This window comes from Botrytis fragariae, assembly GCF_013461495.1.
Source record: "Botrytis fragariae strain BVB16 chromosome Unknown tig00000001, whole genome shotgun sequence".
NCBI lineage: Eukaryota > Fungi > Ascomycota > Leotiomycetes > Helotiales > Sclerotiniaceae > Botrytis > Botrytis fragariae.
Window position 1 is genome coordinate 2,095,977 of NW_023500987.1, and position 13,889 is coordinate 2,109,865.

The 13,889-nt window shown below is 44.5% G+C and overlaps 3 protein-coding genes across 3 annotated transcripts; 2 read left to right on the forward strand and 1 right to left on the reverse strand.

Annotated features, from left to right (window-relative positions):
- Window positions 1-8: 8 nt before the first annotated feature.
- Window positions 9-411, reverse strand: Bfra_000630 (uncharacterized protein; the record flags this gene model as incomplete). The annotated part of the gene is made up of 2 exons (XM_037331075.1): window positions 9-154; window positions 360-411. Coding segments are annotated over 2 exons (198 nt in total), but the record flags the coding sequence as incomplete, so codon positions are not given.
- A 1,732-nt stretch (window positions 412-2,143) lies between these two features.
- Window positions 2,144-11,693, forward strand: Bfra_000631 (putative glycosyl group 1 family protein; the record flags this gene model as incomplete). Its single annotated transcript, XM_037331076.1, has 8 exons — window positions 2,144-2,209; window positions 2,259-2,348; window positions 2,459-3,364; window positions 3,462-6,023; window positions 6,089-6,497; window positions 6,547-6,563; window positions 6,629-7,317; window positions 7,412-11,693. 8 exons carry the CDS (start codon window positions 2,144-2,146, stop codon window positions 11,691-11,693), a joined length of 9,021 nt encoding a protein of 3,006 aa, XP_037197409.1.
- An 859-nt stretch (window positions 11,694-12,552) lies between these two features.
- Bfra_000632 (putative rta1 domain protein) lies at window positions 12,553-13,561 on the forward strand (the record flags this gene model as incomplete). Its single annotated transcript, XM_037331077.1, has 4 exons — window positions 12,553-12,721; window positions 12,785-12,915; window positions 12,987-13,089; window positions 13,152-13,561. The coding sequence occupies 4 exons, from the start codon at window positions 12,553-12,555 to the stop codon at window positions 13,559-13,561; spliced, it is 813 nt and encodes a 270-aa protein (XP_037197410.1).
- Between the last annotated feature and the right edge of the window lie 328 nt (window positions 13,562-13,889).

Here is a 13,889-nt window from a genome sequence, read left to right on the forward strand (position 1 = left end):
TATTGAATCTAGGCACGAATCCTGACGGCCAAGGACAACGTTACTTGCCACAGCGCCATAGGTTCGATCGCGCTTTCCACCAAGGCCTCGGACACGAGCTTTACGGCTACAGGTTGGACACGGGATCCAAAGCCGCGTATGGTTTTAGATGAACCTGATGAGGCGGAGAATATGCAAAAGAAATGAGTTAGGAAGGAAGATAGATGAAAAATCGAACAAGGATGTGTATTGAGACGTCCCAAAACACGAAATAGCCGACATGACAGCAGGAAGGGCTGAGCTCATCCAATCCACACGAAGGTTAATGGGGAGCTGAATGACACATGGTATCTGAAAGTTCTGGATATAGCAATCCGAACAGTATCGATGGTCAAGTGCTGGCCAAACGAGAGCCAGAATGTGGCTGCAGCAGCTATTGTCTTGGGAAATATTTGGAGGCCTATTCCATGACTTTCACTCCATCGTGTGTAAGCGACTAGGACTAGGAGGGTATAAACATTCATGGAGAAGAGAAAACTTGCTGGGGGCGGCAGTAAGCATGATGGTCCAATGGATACTTAGTGCGGTATGCAAGCAGGATGTTATATTAAAGTTGCGATGAGAGTGGTCCAACCATCCAAGCGGTGTCTCAAGGAAAAAAAAACAAGCTTTCGGAAGCCCTTGTAAAGGGACAGGCCCGATGAGGCTAAGATATAACTACCCCTTTTGGAACGAATGTAGATAAACACCGATATATATAGAACTTGACCTGGAAAGATTTAGCAGATGTTCATGTACGGAGTAAACGACCAAAGTCTTGGCCCCGAAGTAACTCCAAGGGAAATTTATATGATGTGGGGCGCTAGTACTATTTTCGACATTATTAAGTAAAAAGATTTTCCGATCCCGAAGTCCGACCCAAATACCCCTCCCCTTCATCTCCGGTGGGCGACACGAGCCATTGTCGCAGTCGTAGGCGTAACCAGTTCCTCCATCGTACAAGTCTTTTCATCTATTCCACCCCAGACGAATGCTACAGTAAGTAAAGTAGTAAGAGTAGTAAGTAGACTGACTACAGTAAGTAAAGTACTAGGTAAAGTACCAAGTAGAGTGCTAATCCTAAGTAGCCCACCGACTCCACCGATCCGCCGAGTCTACCACAGCTAGGTCCACCTGAAACGAAACCGTCACAAGCTTTGTTCGCTCTTCGTCTGGAAAAGGCGTGAAAAGGCGTGTGAGAGGCTGGACTATCCCTTAGCCTTCCAACCACGGCACCCCATAATTCCAAAAACCATCTCAACTCACAGTTGCACCACATCCCTAGTCGCCACATGCCCAATGCATCCTCCCATAGCAAAAACGCATCGTGCACTATACGAAGCTGAACCTTGAGTCAATATGCTCAATATATGCGGAATTTGACAATTGTTCTGTCAAACATTGATCTCTCGGGTATCGAATGTTCTAACATCCTTCTGTGGCGTACGATGTGTACTCTCCGTGCTGACAATGTGCGCATGGCATCATCATCCAACGATCTGCAGCTACCAGGCATTTCTTCCGAAATTCAATATTTGCTTTCTTTTCCGTGTATTTTGGTCTTTCCATCCCACCTGCGGTGCAGGGCCACGTGTTTATGGATTTGGGGTTCAAAGTATCAATTTCTGCTAGCCGTCACCCGTATCTGCAAACTACGTTACCAGGCGGAATGCCTTGGTACAGAGGAACTTAGAGGGCGACTGTAACGAACGATTTTGACAGTTTCCGGATACGGGTTGCCAAGCATTTAAAATCAGGCGTAGTCGCGAGAACAGAAACTCGCAAATAATCCTATTCCTGGATACTACTACCCGCACTATAGAGCATGGGCTGAAAAGGCCTACCTGGTAAGTATCTACGAGTAAGTAACATTGGTAGCTACCTAGACCTACTTGGGGGGTGCCCAATCTCTGTATCCTCGGCGCTGTCTACCGCCCACACCATCTTAATGCAAATCTTGTCGTAGATCTAACTTTTATTATGACGGATGTGCTCCACCGCAACTTCTTCTGATGGTTTCTCTCCTTGACTTGTAACGTTTACTTTCACTTACCACATGTTATTCGTTGCCGTTCACTTTCGTTCTTTCTGAAGAACTTCTCGTTCTTCGGCCTTCATATCATCTATGGCTCAATACACAGGCCTTGAAGCTGCCTCTTGGGAGGACTTAACAAAATATTGGTGGCAGTTTGTGAGCTTTCCAATACGTCTGGCTGTTTCCCCTGTTAATTTTTAAACAGATTCTTGTTGCATTTATCCTTGCTTCTGTTGGTCTTGGCTTGAGCTTCATAGCTTATCTCGCACTACAGAGTTCAATAAAGGGTTATCGAGTAAGTAAAATAGCAAAGGCTATCTTCATACCTTATCGCAGACTCTATAGTCTTATATGATAAGACTTCATAGCTGTCGACATCTATAGCTAACGTTCTTCTGTATGTAGAAATGGAAATCTGCACAACAATCTGTCCCTGCGTCCATCAAGAAGTATCTTGTCAAGACTGTCTCTGTACTATCACATTATAAAGTCGTCGCTGTCGAGAAGAAGCCCGAAAGCTTTGGAGTATACTTAGGCGGGTTCAATCATACGCCAACAAGTGAAGATTTGCAGGTGTTGGCGCAATGGGACCTTCTTGTTGTCGATGCCTTTCAGGAGAATGTAATTCATGTTCTTTCATCTGGGCTTTACTATAAACCGCCACAGGTCCTAGCAAGACTTGATATAAGCCTTGTTGTGCCGCAGCAATGCAAAGATTCAGCGGCGCTCGAAGGTGCCGTTGCCTGGATCACTAAGCTGCTAGCTTCATCAACAGCGTCCGGTAGTGATTGCCGTTTTTCTGGAATTCTAATTAGCAACTGGCACGATCAACTGTCAAGTCCAATGATCGTCGAATTCATTACCTTCATTCATAAACTTGGATTCCAGACCTATCTCGAAACATCATCTCCTGGATTCTTACGTGATCCTAAATTAGCAGAACTGAATGAAGTAGCTGGGCTGATAATAAGAAATGGCACAATATCATCAAATGGGGACGAACGGGATGCGTTTCAGATGCAGGAGATGAGGCCCACCATTAAAGCTTTTGTTTCCCAAGCATGCCTCCGGCCATTCGTTGTCTGCTTATGGGAGACTTTGGATGATGGGGTAAATCCGACAAACGCCGTTGTTAGAAGATCCTACCAATGGTCAAAGTTCTACAGCGCGCTATCACCATGGATCGGTTCAAGCTCTGATTTAACTTCAACAGCTCATGGCATAGACCAGAAGGAGCCGTTGGGAGCCTTTTCATGGCTCAAAGAGCCTGGAGTCATGGAGGCACATAAAAAGTGGCGTCTAAACCATACTGTAAGTGCATCATCTAACACAGCACTCCATCTTTGTTCACGAAACAAAAAATTCACTCCTTGATTATCTACACGAAAGCTTACTGACGCTGGTTAAGATTGCCAATGAATATGTACCGGAAATGTCGAATCTAGCCGAGAACATTCTTGGGGCGCTCTCCATCGAAGTCGATCTCCAGCCATCGGGAAAATCGAACCAGCTATCATTTGTCGATGTAGATCTTCACATGCCCTCGGCTACTTCGCAAGCGCCTTTGGACCTGGCGAGAAATTCATCTGATTGTGACCTACCGGGGTTTTCAAGCAGATCTCTCACACCGGCAGACTCGCTTTCATCCATTCACGCACAGAACCACAGATTCTCCGATGGTCCATATTCGTATCTCAATCAAACGCCTGGGAATCCCATATCAACGTCTCCCGGTGGGTCATCTAATGACTTCCTCGGATGCTTTCCACTTGGAGTTCATGCCTCGAGGAAATCCTTTGACGAAATCCTCCTATCACAAAGAAAACTCAGATCCCTTGATCTTCTTGACCCGATCGAAAACACTGTATTGAAAGAAATTGGTGGCAAATTAAATCAATTTTGTAATCAGCCAGGGATAGTGGAGCTTTCAACATGGCATGCAGCGATACAAGAACTCGCGAATCAACTTTGTGGCTTAGCTGATGATTCTGCCACCACAGACTTGATCAGAGTGTACAAGGGCCTTGATTCGGGATTGCAATACCAGGGTGAAAGCCGTTACTGGGCAGTATTTGGGTTTGAAGAACGGGCCAAGCTTGACATTTTCATGTCAAGGAATGTTCAAGATCTCAGTGGAACAATCTTGCATACATTCTTATCAAGTCGTGGCTGTCCTCGCCACGAATCGTTTGAGGCAGAGAAAGGATTTTGGCAGTGGTTAACACATTCAGACTCATACCTACCTCCACGATTGCTCAATGACATAAGCTCTCTTTCACCATCAGAGCTACTTAGATTTCTCCAGACATTACAGTTATCATCAATCAAGGGTAACGGAGATTTGATCGACTCGATAATATTTGCATGCGAAAGAGAATTACTAGATTCCACAGACTTTACCCAGATGAAAGATGCATGTTCTGTTGGTTATCTAGGGAATCAAAAATCTCCCCAAGATCTCATAGCAATAAGATCGAAATGGCACGTGGACAATAACTCACAGCATCCTTCTGAGGAGAATTCTCTCTACGTCTTCAATCAAATCAATGATTCAATCACTATTGTATTGAAAGAAAGAAGGTTGAATACACTTCAGGCTATTACGAAGGCCCTGATTGAAATCATGGAAGCGAAAAAGATTGACGCACGCATTGACATTATTTGTCTTGCTTTATTTTCTGTTTTTCGGAAGCACGCGTTTGACGAGGCATATGTTGAAGTTACTGATAGAAACACCTTGTTCAATGATCAGAGCGATCAAGCGGCTGCCTTTGCGGAGCTTTTTGCAACAGGAGCTCGATGCGAGTCTTACTTCGACATGACTCCTAGTTGTTTCGGTAAATTACTTTCGGATCGGTATCGGGCTTGTCATCACCAACCTGGCCGGGAGCCTCCCATTTGGACTGAAGCCGATCCTTCAACTCCCTCAGCTTATGCAGCTGCAAAGATCGATATCGGAGATTTTAAAGCCAAGGGTCTTTCTGGAACAATGAGATTTACTTTCTTGAGTGTTTTCGCAATTCCAGCACTTTTGGATATTTTGCTGTTAACAAGCACTGGTAAAGGTCTCTACTTGAGTGGGAATATGAGCCGCACAGCTCAGCATTCTGCTACTTTAGCTTTGATGATTTCCCTTTTAATATCAGGCATTTGTGGCACATGGATAACATGTGGTGGCTCTTACTACCTCATTTCGATGGCCTTCTCTGCAATGAACCAATTCATAGCGACGAGGCTCGTTGGCGGTATTGCTTTCTCACTTGCAGTTGGCTTGCTTGGCTTGATCGGTCTTGGTATCAAAGATGGTATCGTTGCAGGACTAGTATTCTTTTTGTACTTGTTTGCACTAAGCACCTATTTGATCCTGCTCGCGACTCTGGCCAATTTTTCTTACCCGGGTACTACTTTTCAATCCGGACGTCCTGTTATCCTCATGATTATCCCTGTCTTATTTATTTCACCAATTACGACAATTTTTGTTCCTGGTTATGATATTTATATCTATTTGACTGTCTTGTATGTCTTTATAATTCTTCTCGCTATAGGAACTCGACACACAGCATCAAAATGGACTACATGGCATCAAAATATTGAGAAGATCAGTGACAAGGAGTTGAAAGAATGGTATATCAAGACTCACAAAGACGGCGATGACCGTGCATTCGATGGAATGACCGATCCGGCGGCCTTGAAAATTTCAAGAACTGCAATGATCGCGGCAATAAAAGAAGTACGAAGTGGCTTTCGACATAACTGTCAAGATCCAACCGTCAAATCATTAGTGGACAGCTATGACGCAACAATATTCCTATTGAAATGGTACTCGGGGTACTCAGGAACGCCACTACCAATGCCATATTCATCAACTTGGAACATGCAAATCAAGGTTGCCCTGGATACTCTCAAGCAAATGCAAACAGGTCTCAGGTTGCATAATGCTTTTATACATTGGCGTCAGGCTGGTGATGAGGTGAGTCTAATTTTTCTTCACCATATAATTAGTAAATTGCGAAATCGAAAACTAAAATAATACAGGTTGGATGTAGTCTTCTCTACTTTATCGTAGCACTTCTCGACAAATGGAACTCACTTCTTGCCGGTGGACGTCTTCTCGGGCTATCGGCGCAGAACACAAAATACCGGATGCCTGTTGGCTTTGCTTTGGCTTATTACCTAATTGGTGCAGTTCTTCTGGATCTCAATGCCGCAAAGCTTCATACCATGACAGCAGAAAGTCAGAACATGCTGATTGGCGATGTCTCTTCAATTCCAGACGCAGTCGATGCAGGTGTCAAGGCACGGAGACACCTTTATTGGAGTATGTTGGGACGGTACTCATTATTTCATGTTTGGAGTTTAGCTGTAGCCTCTAGTCTTCTCTGGGTATTTGACAGCACAGAGGCTTCAACCCTTCTTTTTATTGCCTATGTTGGAGCTTATACAGGTAAGTACTATCTCCATGATTTGAAACGTTTGTTAACAAGCATCCACAGGTTTACTATTCTATCAGGTACATTTCCTTGACAAGAACCTTGACAAAAATTCACAAATTTACATCAGCTAACTCTCATCTAGTACACAAAGATTTTTGCGGGCCCTCGAAGTCTCAAACCTCTTCTCATAGCGACTTGCGTTGGTCTTCCCTCTGGACAAATACTCAGACACTTTCTTCCCCAATTCGAGTACTGTGATGTGGTCGCACTTGCGGCAGCAACATGGACTGCAGCATTCCTATCTCTATATTACGCAGGTATTAGAGCAAAACCAGTCGATACGATGGACTCCGAAGGTCGCATTTGGAATAAGATATCGCAAGATAGATCATTCCACGAATTCACAAGTCCAGGTCGTGAATTGTTACTATCTCAGGACGAGCTTCGTATGACCTTCGAGAATCTGGATTCCCTTCACGACGACGAAAAATATGAAGTTGATCCTATGACACATCCCGGTGTGGAAATCAAGTCGATTCTACATCATGCTATCGGAATATTCGAAGAGATCAAGGGCAGCTCGGTTGATTCAATTCCAAATTTTGCTCTGAGCGCATTTCCGGAAGTAAAAGCATTATTGGATGAGGCCATCACAGCTTTTGAAAGTGGAAAAATTGTGGTCGAATGCGTCTCTATGTCTATGTTCTCTGATGAATTCAAGGACCTAAAAGCAATTGGCTGTGATTCTAATGATTTAATGAGGGTCATCATTGGTTGCGAAACAATGGATGCGATGGAGCAGCATTCAAGCATCAGTATTTTCTGTCAGACGTAAGTGCCATTTCTCGTGTTGCCTCCACTAGTGTCAGATCCCATATTGGAGTCATTCTACTGCCCGATAATGTTTGGTGCTAACCTGCAACAGGGCTGCCGAAATACTGCTTCACATTGCAGCTGAAACTTTTCACGGTATTTCGCACGAAGACGCTATACTCTTAGAATCATTGCTCTCTTCTGTTTCACCGTCAGGCCTATTGGAGAAGACCCTTGTGCCTCAGGGACTACGGAATTTCTTGAATTTCTCAAAACCCTCGAGAGCCCATGCAGAAAGTATTGCATCCTGTTTTGATGACGAGATTCTTAGACATACAGCTCTCGGATGCAATCCAAACATTGATTGGGAAGGTCTTCCTACAGAGATTCGAGAACTCATTCTCGACAGATGCACTGGGCAGGTGGATGCATTGACAACTGACCAGCATGGTTGGGTACGAACGAACAAGCTCAACGGCTTGTCCATCGCCACTTTCTTAGCTCGACGCAATTTTGGTGCCTTTGTTGCCACTGAAAAGAAACGATATACACTAGAATTTGCGAAGACTGCTCCAGTAGAGAGGTCCGATAAGCATGAAAAGTCTAACATAATGAAGTTATTTGGAAAGACACAAACACGGAGTGGGGTGTCAAAAATACTCACACGACAGCTGAAATCTCCATTCAGTACAGTTTATCATACAATTGGGCATTGTTTGAAGTTATTCGCAATAGCATTTGTCGCGGAACCGGAATTGCAAAGAGAGCTTGACCATACCATGAAGTCAACTCCAAAGTACATACGATTGGTTGTCATGTTCTTTGTGACTGGAATATGGTCATACACGCATTTTTTGCAGGATCTTTTGATGCCAATATTCTTGCTCCATGGTAGAAAGAATGTAGATACTCTCTGGAAACAGATACGTGGGACAACAGTATCATTAAAGCGTCAGAGGATAATGATAGAGAGCACTGGAGGGTCTTCGACAGCATTTGTTCGAGTCCCAGATACCGCCAGCATTACTGGTAGCCGTATCGTCAACAACGGTAGGGAAGATGCTGGAGCTATACAACAGTCATTACTCGGCGATGGTGTCTGCGAGCTCCGTCAGTATGGTGGCGTCCTGAAACAAGAGCCAGCCGACTCAGCCAAGCTTGAGCGCATTAGTATTTATAGCAAGGATCTCCTTCTTTTACGCCGAGAAGACTATGTCAAAGGCGCGAAAGCAAACGTTTACGAATATGAGTACGACTTGGAAAACATTCAGAAACAGACAATCATGACAACACGTCGTCGCTATCCAATTTCGCGACGATGTGTGGAAGGGAATAACCAATTTGAACAAGTGTTGTTCAATAAGCAAGGTCTTGTTCAAAGTGGATCCTACATTCTTGATGGAAATCTCGTACGCTTCCATTGTCATTATAGACAGAACAGCAATTTTGATGATGAGTTGTTGAGAGCAGAGTTTGTATTGCCGCATATGTTTTGCATGGTTTCATGGGCAGCTCCTCCCGTAAAACGTCAAGACAAGCTGGACACATGGATACCCCATTCACAAGTTATTGAGGCTACCTTTGTCATCGGCCCCGATGTATATGAGGCACAATGGTCATACGATCATAAATATCATCCGACCATATACACAACATTGAATGGCGAGCCTGTCGACACACCGGCACTGATAGAATGGGATCATCTCGGAATCCTCAAAAAACCCACGAACTTCGCATTTCGGCATGATGATCACATGATTGGCTTCAAATCATTACGTTCACATGCTCTGCCCAGGTGGCTGGGTATGAATACCCATCAAAATCCAGTCTCCACTTCGAAAGCTAGGTCGAGGCTATGGCAAGCATGGAAAAACAATTCGGCATTTGATGGTGTAATCATGAGATGGCTTGACGAAAGACTTCTTCGACGGGAACCAATGATGCGCCCATATTTTCGAAGACGTGATCACGGCAACCTCAAGTCGGCAGAAGAATATTTGCATGAGAACGCAGACGCGATCATGGCCGTTATCGATCTCGATAAATCAATTTCGGGCTGGGCGCCACTTGCATTTCAGATTGCAGACTTGTACGCATTTGGACAGGGAGGTTCTGCCAATGCTCGCACTAGGTCTGCTCCAGATTTCAAAAGCGATGAGCTTCATGTTCTTGCCACAGACTCCGGAACTTGGCCCAATGAAGGAGGGGGAGTGTCTGCATGCCGAAGAGACATGGTGAACAATCTTAAGGCGGCGAAGTGGTATATGATCTCAGAATCTGCGAATGATTTTGGAGTGCCTAAACATCAAACACAAGAGAACGTGCAAACACTAAAAGTCATTCCAATTTGGGGACTCGATTTCATGACACCGACCCATGGAATTTTCAGAGATCGATTAGATTCAGAGGTCGCTCATGCTGTCAGATATGCGACAAAACTGGACATCCAGAAGAATTTTGTCCCGATTCTCAAAGCTCTGGTGAAAGGGGCTAGAACGAGTCAATATTCGAACAGTGACATTCTCCAATCAACCCGAGCTTTAGTCAACCTAAACGCGTATTTCTCCCAAGGAAAACATTGGTCGGGTGTTTGGAACAGTAGAATCGTGAAGAATGCCTGGCGGAATCTATGGATCTCACAAGATCTTGTGAGTCCAACACCTTCAGAGGGTTGGTTTCAGACTGAGATACCCACAATAGCTCAACTTGACGCCGCACTCGATCTTTGGCTTCGCTACTTGTTCATATTCTCCCTTCCCATGCCTGAGAAGATTCCGGCAATTTTCCAAGCGTCACATCATTCCGTCAGTGCTTCGTACGGAATTGTGTGCAAGATTACCAGAGGAAGCACATTGCAAATCTGGGATCACGCTATTAGTTGGCGCGAAGTAAATCTCTACCTGTCTTCAGATCTTTGTTCTCTACCACCGTTTGTCAGAAACTCGTTACTCGGTCTTATGAAGCTCACCAGTCAATTGACACTTCACCACGCCGATGTCATTCTACCTTGCGCTGACTTCTTCAATCCTGGATGGGAAGTTGAAATTGGATCACAACAAGGAAAACTCGAGCACCGAAACATTTTCAAGCGCAAGATTGATCCTGTCGTTAATGGTATCCCACCTGCAGATATATCAAAATTCAGTCCAATCAAGGAGACAACTTCGCCTTTGCCAACAGTCACCATGCTTTCTCATGTTTGGTATGCGAAAGACATCAAGACTGCTATTTTAGCTGCTGATATCATTGTGAATGTATGGGGATTCAAAGACTACCGCCTCGATATCTACGGCGCAATCGACAAAGCACCACAATACTCAACAGACTGTTTCGAAATTTTAGCCTCCAAATCCTTACCAGGCTATGTCAATTTGTGCGGCACTGCAAGCCCAACTGATGTGCTCAAGAAAACTTGGGTCTTTCTCAATTCTTCTATCTCTGAGGGGCTACCCTTGGCATTGGGAGAAGCGGCTTTGACTGGCGCGCCTGTTGTATGTACAGATGTTGGGGCGTCTCTTCGGGTGCTTACAGATCCTAATACTGGCGACTGCTTCAGCGCTGTGGTTGCCCCCAATGACGCACAAAGTCTTGCAAGAGCGCAGATCAATATGCTTGCTCTTCTTGACGAATGGGCTCCTTATGCGAATGACCCTCAAGGTTACAAGCCTCCTTCTATCATCGATAAGCCTTCCGCAGAAGAAGTTGCGATTATTACAAAGCGAATGTATGAGAAGAAGAGCGAACTTCGAGCCCTTGGAATGCGAAGTCGAGAAATTGTTCAGAAATCATTCGGAGGTAACAGATATCTCAGAGAGCATGAGCAGATGCTCTGGATTGGAAAGTCTCGCCACGACATGAAATTCCCCTCGAAGCCACCAAGACCCACATTAAGACCTGCATTGCCATCAGTTCCAGTAGCAAGTAATATGTGGGGACAAGCATCTGTACCTTCTCTCCAGGGTCCACCTCTTCGACCATCCATCTTCCGGGGATCCAGTCCTAGCATCATGGCACGATCCATGCAAGCAGCTTCGACCGTGGTTCCATCCCCCGCTCTCGAAAGACCTACGTCTCACATGGGTTACGGCAGTGGTATCAAGGGCTATCAAAATATCAATGATTACTTCGCTGGCTATCGAACTGGCGATAGCAATGTCTCTACTCCCGATCTCCAATTCCTCACGCCTCCTGGTATCCATACACCCGGTGGCAATTCTATTAGAAGCCAGTCGCCGATGAGGAAAGGGGCATCCGCACGTCTTACGATGCTCTCTAGGGGCAGCACTAGTTATGATACTAGATCTGAGAGTTCCTCATTAATCGTACCCTCTAAACGATTACCTGGAGAGGATACATTCCTTCGTGATCTAGACACCGCTCTCGGGCGCGTGTAATTTTCTTTTTTTCTGTCAATGTTTATCTAGCGCATCATACCATGCATGGCTTATTTTTTCTTTCCGAAAATTGTTTCTTCTTCATATACCTCACATTGCATTTTCACACAGATTGTGATTAAAAGTTTCTCGGGTCATTCAGGTTCAAAATTCACGGTACATCGGTTTCTTTATGGGTATATTTCTTCTCTTGTATCGATCTCTCACATTCATTTGGTAGAATCATGTTTATATATCTATTTTAATTGTCCATAAGGGTGGAGTTCTATGTTAATTGTCAGAGGCAAAGAGATCATCATACAGAGAAACAAATGGGCATATTTGGCATTATATAGTGTTTTAGATCTTCTTAATACATAATGAATCTTTACATCACATTCATGACAGTTTGCAAGCTCGAGAGCCATTGGTAGAAATTTATGTGAATTCTTGATGACTAAACGACAAGAGACGATCTGCTTACCCTTTTCGGAATCATGCAATTGTTGAGGGCCTTGCTATCTTTACATGATTTAGCCAGTTATGCTACTTTGAGTCTACTCAATGCAACACTTTTGGTATTGGGGCTGAGCACCAACGGCAGGTAGCTAGAATAAGGAAGCAATTCATCAATGAATATGAGCATGGTTCGAGTCAAGTCTACAGCCATGTAAAACGATCAAAAGCTAACATATAAGTCCACCACTTTCATCTCATCACCTCTATCCTGTACTCCTGTTTTCTTCTCATTCCTTCTCTTGAAGAAAAGTCTTCAGATTACTACTTCATTTCTCTTACTACAACCATTTTAAACAACAACCTCTCTCTCACTTAATAATTCACTACCATTCAAACCGCAGAAGAAACTCCCTCACTAGCCATGGTCCTCACGTCAGAACCCAGAGCACTATCTCACTACAACTACGATCCATCATTCTCAGCCGCCATCGTAGTCGGCATACTCTATTCCCTAGCATTCTTCGTTACTTTCTTCCAATGGCTCCGATACAATGCCGGGGTATGGGCTATCATGGTTTTTGCTACTGGCAGTAAGTATTTCTCTTCTTTTCTGAACCCTGTATCTCTGAGTTCGCGCTAAGATATCTTTGCAGTGGAAGGAGCAGGTTATATTATCCGAGCAATCTCCTCGAAACATGTTACCGAGAAATCGATATATGTAGCGCAAACTGCACTTATAGTACTATCACCTGTTCTCATGGCCGCTGCTTGCTATATCATTTTTGTGAGTCCAAGCTCTTTCCAAGCGGAGCTGTTCTGAAACCATTACGACGTCGCTAACGGTATGAACATCAGGGCAGAATAATCTACCACGTTGTCCCGAAGGAAGCACGAAGCACCAAGCTCTTCTGGATCCCCCCTCGGTTCATAACTCCTATTTTCGTAGTCTGCGACATCGGTGAGTTCCCCATAGTTCACCCCCCCAACTTCATGTATCAATCACCAACAAACACCCTTAAGTTGCGCTTCTCCTTCAACTAATTGGTGTCGTGCGCATCACATCTATCGATATCGCCTCTACCGACGCACAATCCAAGCTGACTCAAGGGAAAAATATTGCTCTGGTTGGAGTCGCAATCCAGATGGCATGTTTTGGACTTTTTTCCATCATCGCTATTCGATTCAATTTCACATCTCGACGCTTTACATCGGAGTTTCAACAGCGCATTACTCTTCCGGAAAATAGCGAGAGCAAGAATGAGAAATATGTGATAGTCGATGGAGCAGAGAAGAAGCTCAAGCCGAATTGGCAGGCGCTATTACATGTGGTCAATATCACTTGCGTGTTGATTTTGATCAGGAGTATTTTTCGCATGGTGGATTTTGCGCTAGGGAGAACGGGGTATACTGAGGAACATGAGTGGTGGTGAGTGTCTATTCTTTCAATCTCTTTCAGGTGGATGCCGAATAAAGGGAGTAGAGATTAGCTAAACGATGAGAAAACAGTGTATATGTTTTTGATGCGCTTCCTATTTTCCCATGCGTGGCACTCTTCAACTATTGGCACCCGGCAAAACACCTCCCATACATGCAATGGAGATTGCCAGAGCATGCCAGATAAATCAATGGCAACTCGAAATCATGATTGGAAGGTATTGATTGGCGAAGTCTTTCAAGGGGTAATCGGTTTTGATTTGTGGGAGAATGCAGATGGTAAAGCCAACTGCGTGTTAGCCGTGTGGGATTTTCTTATTTCTT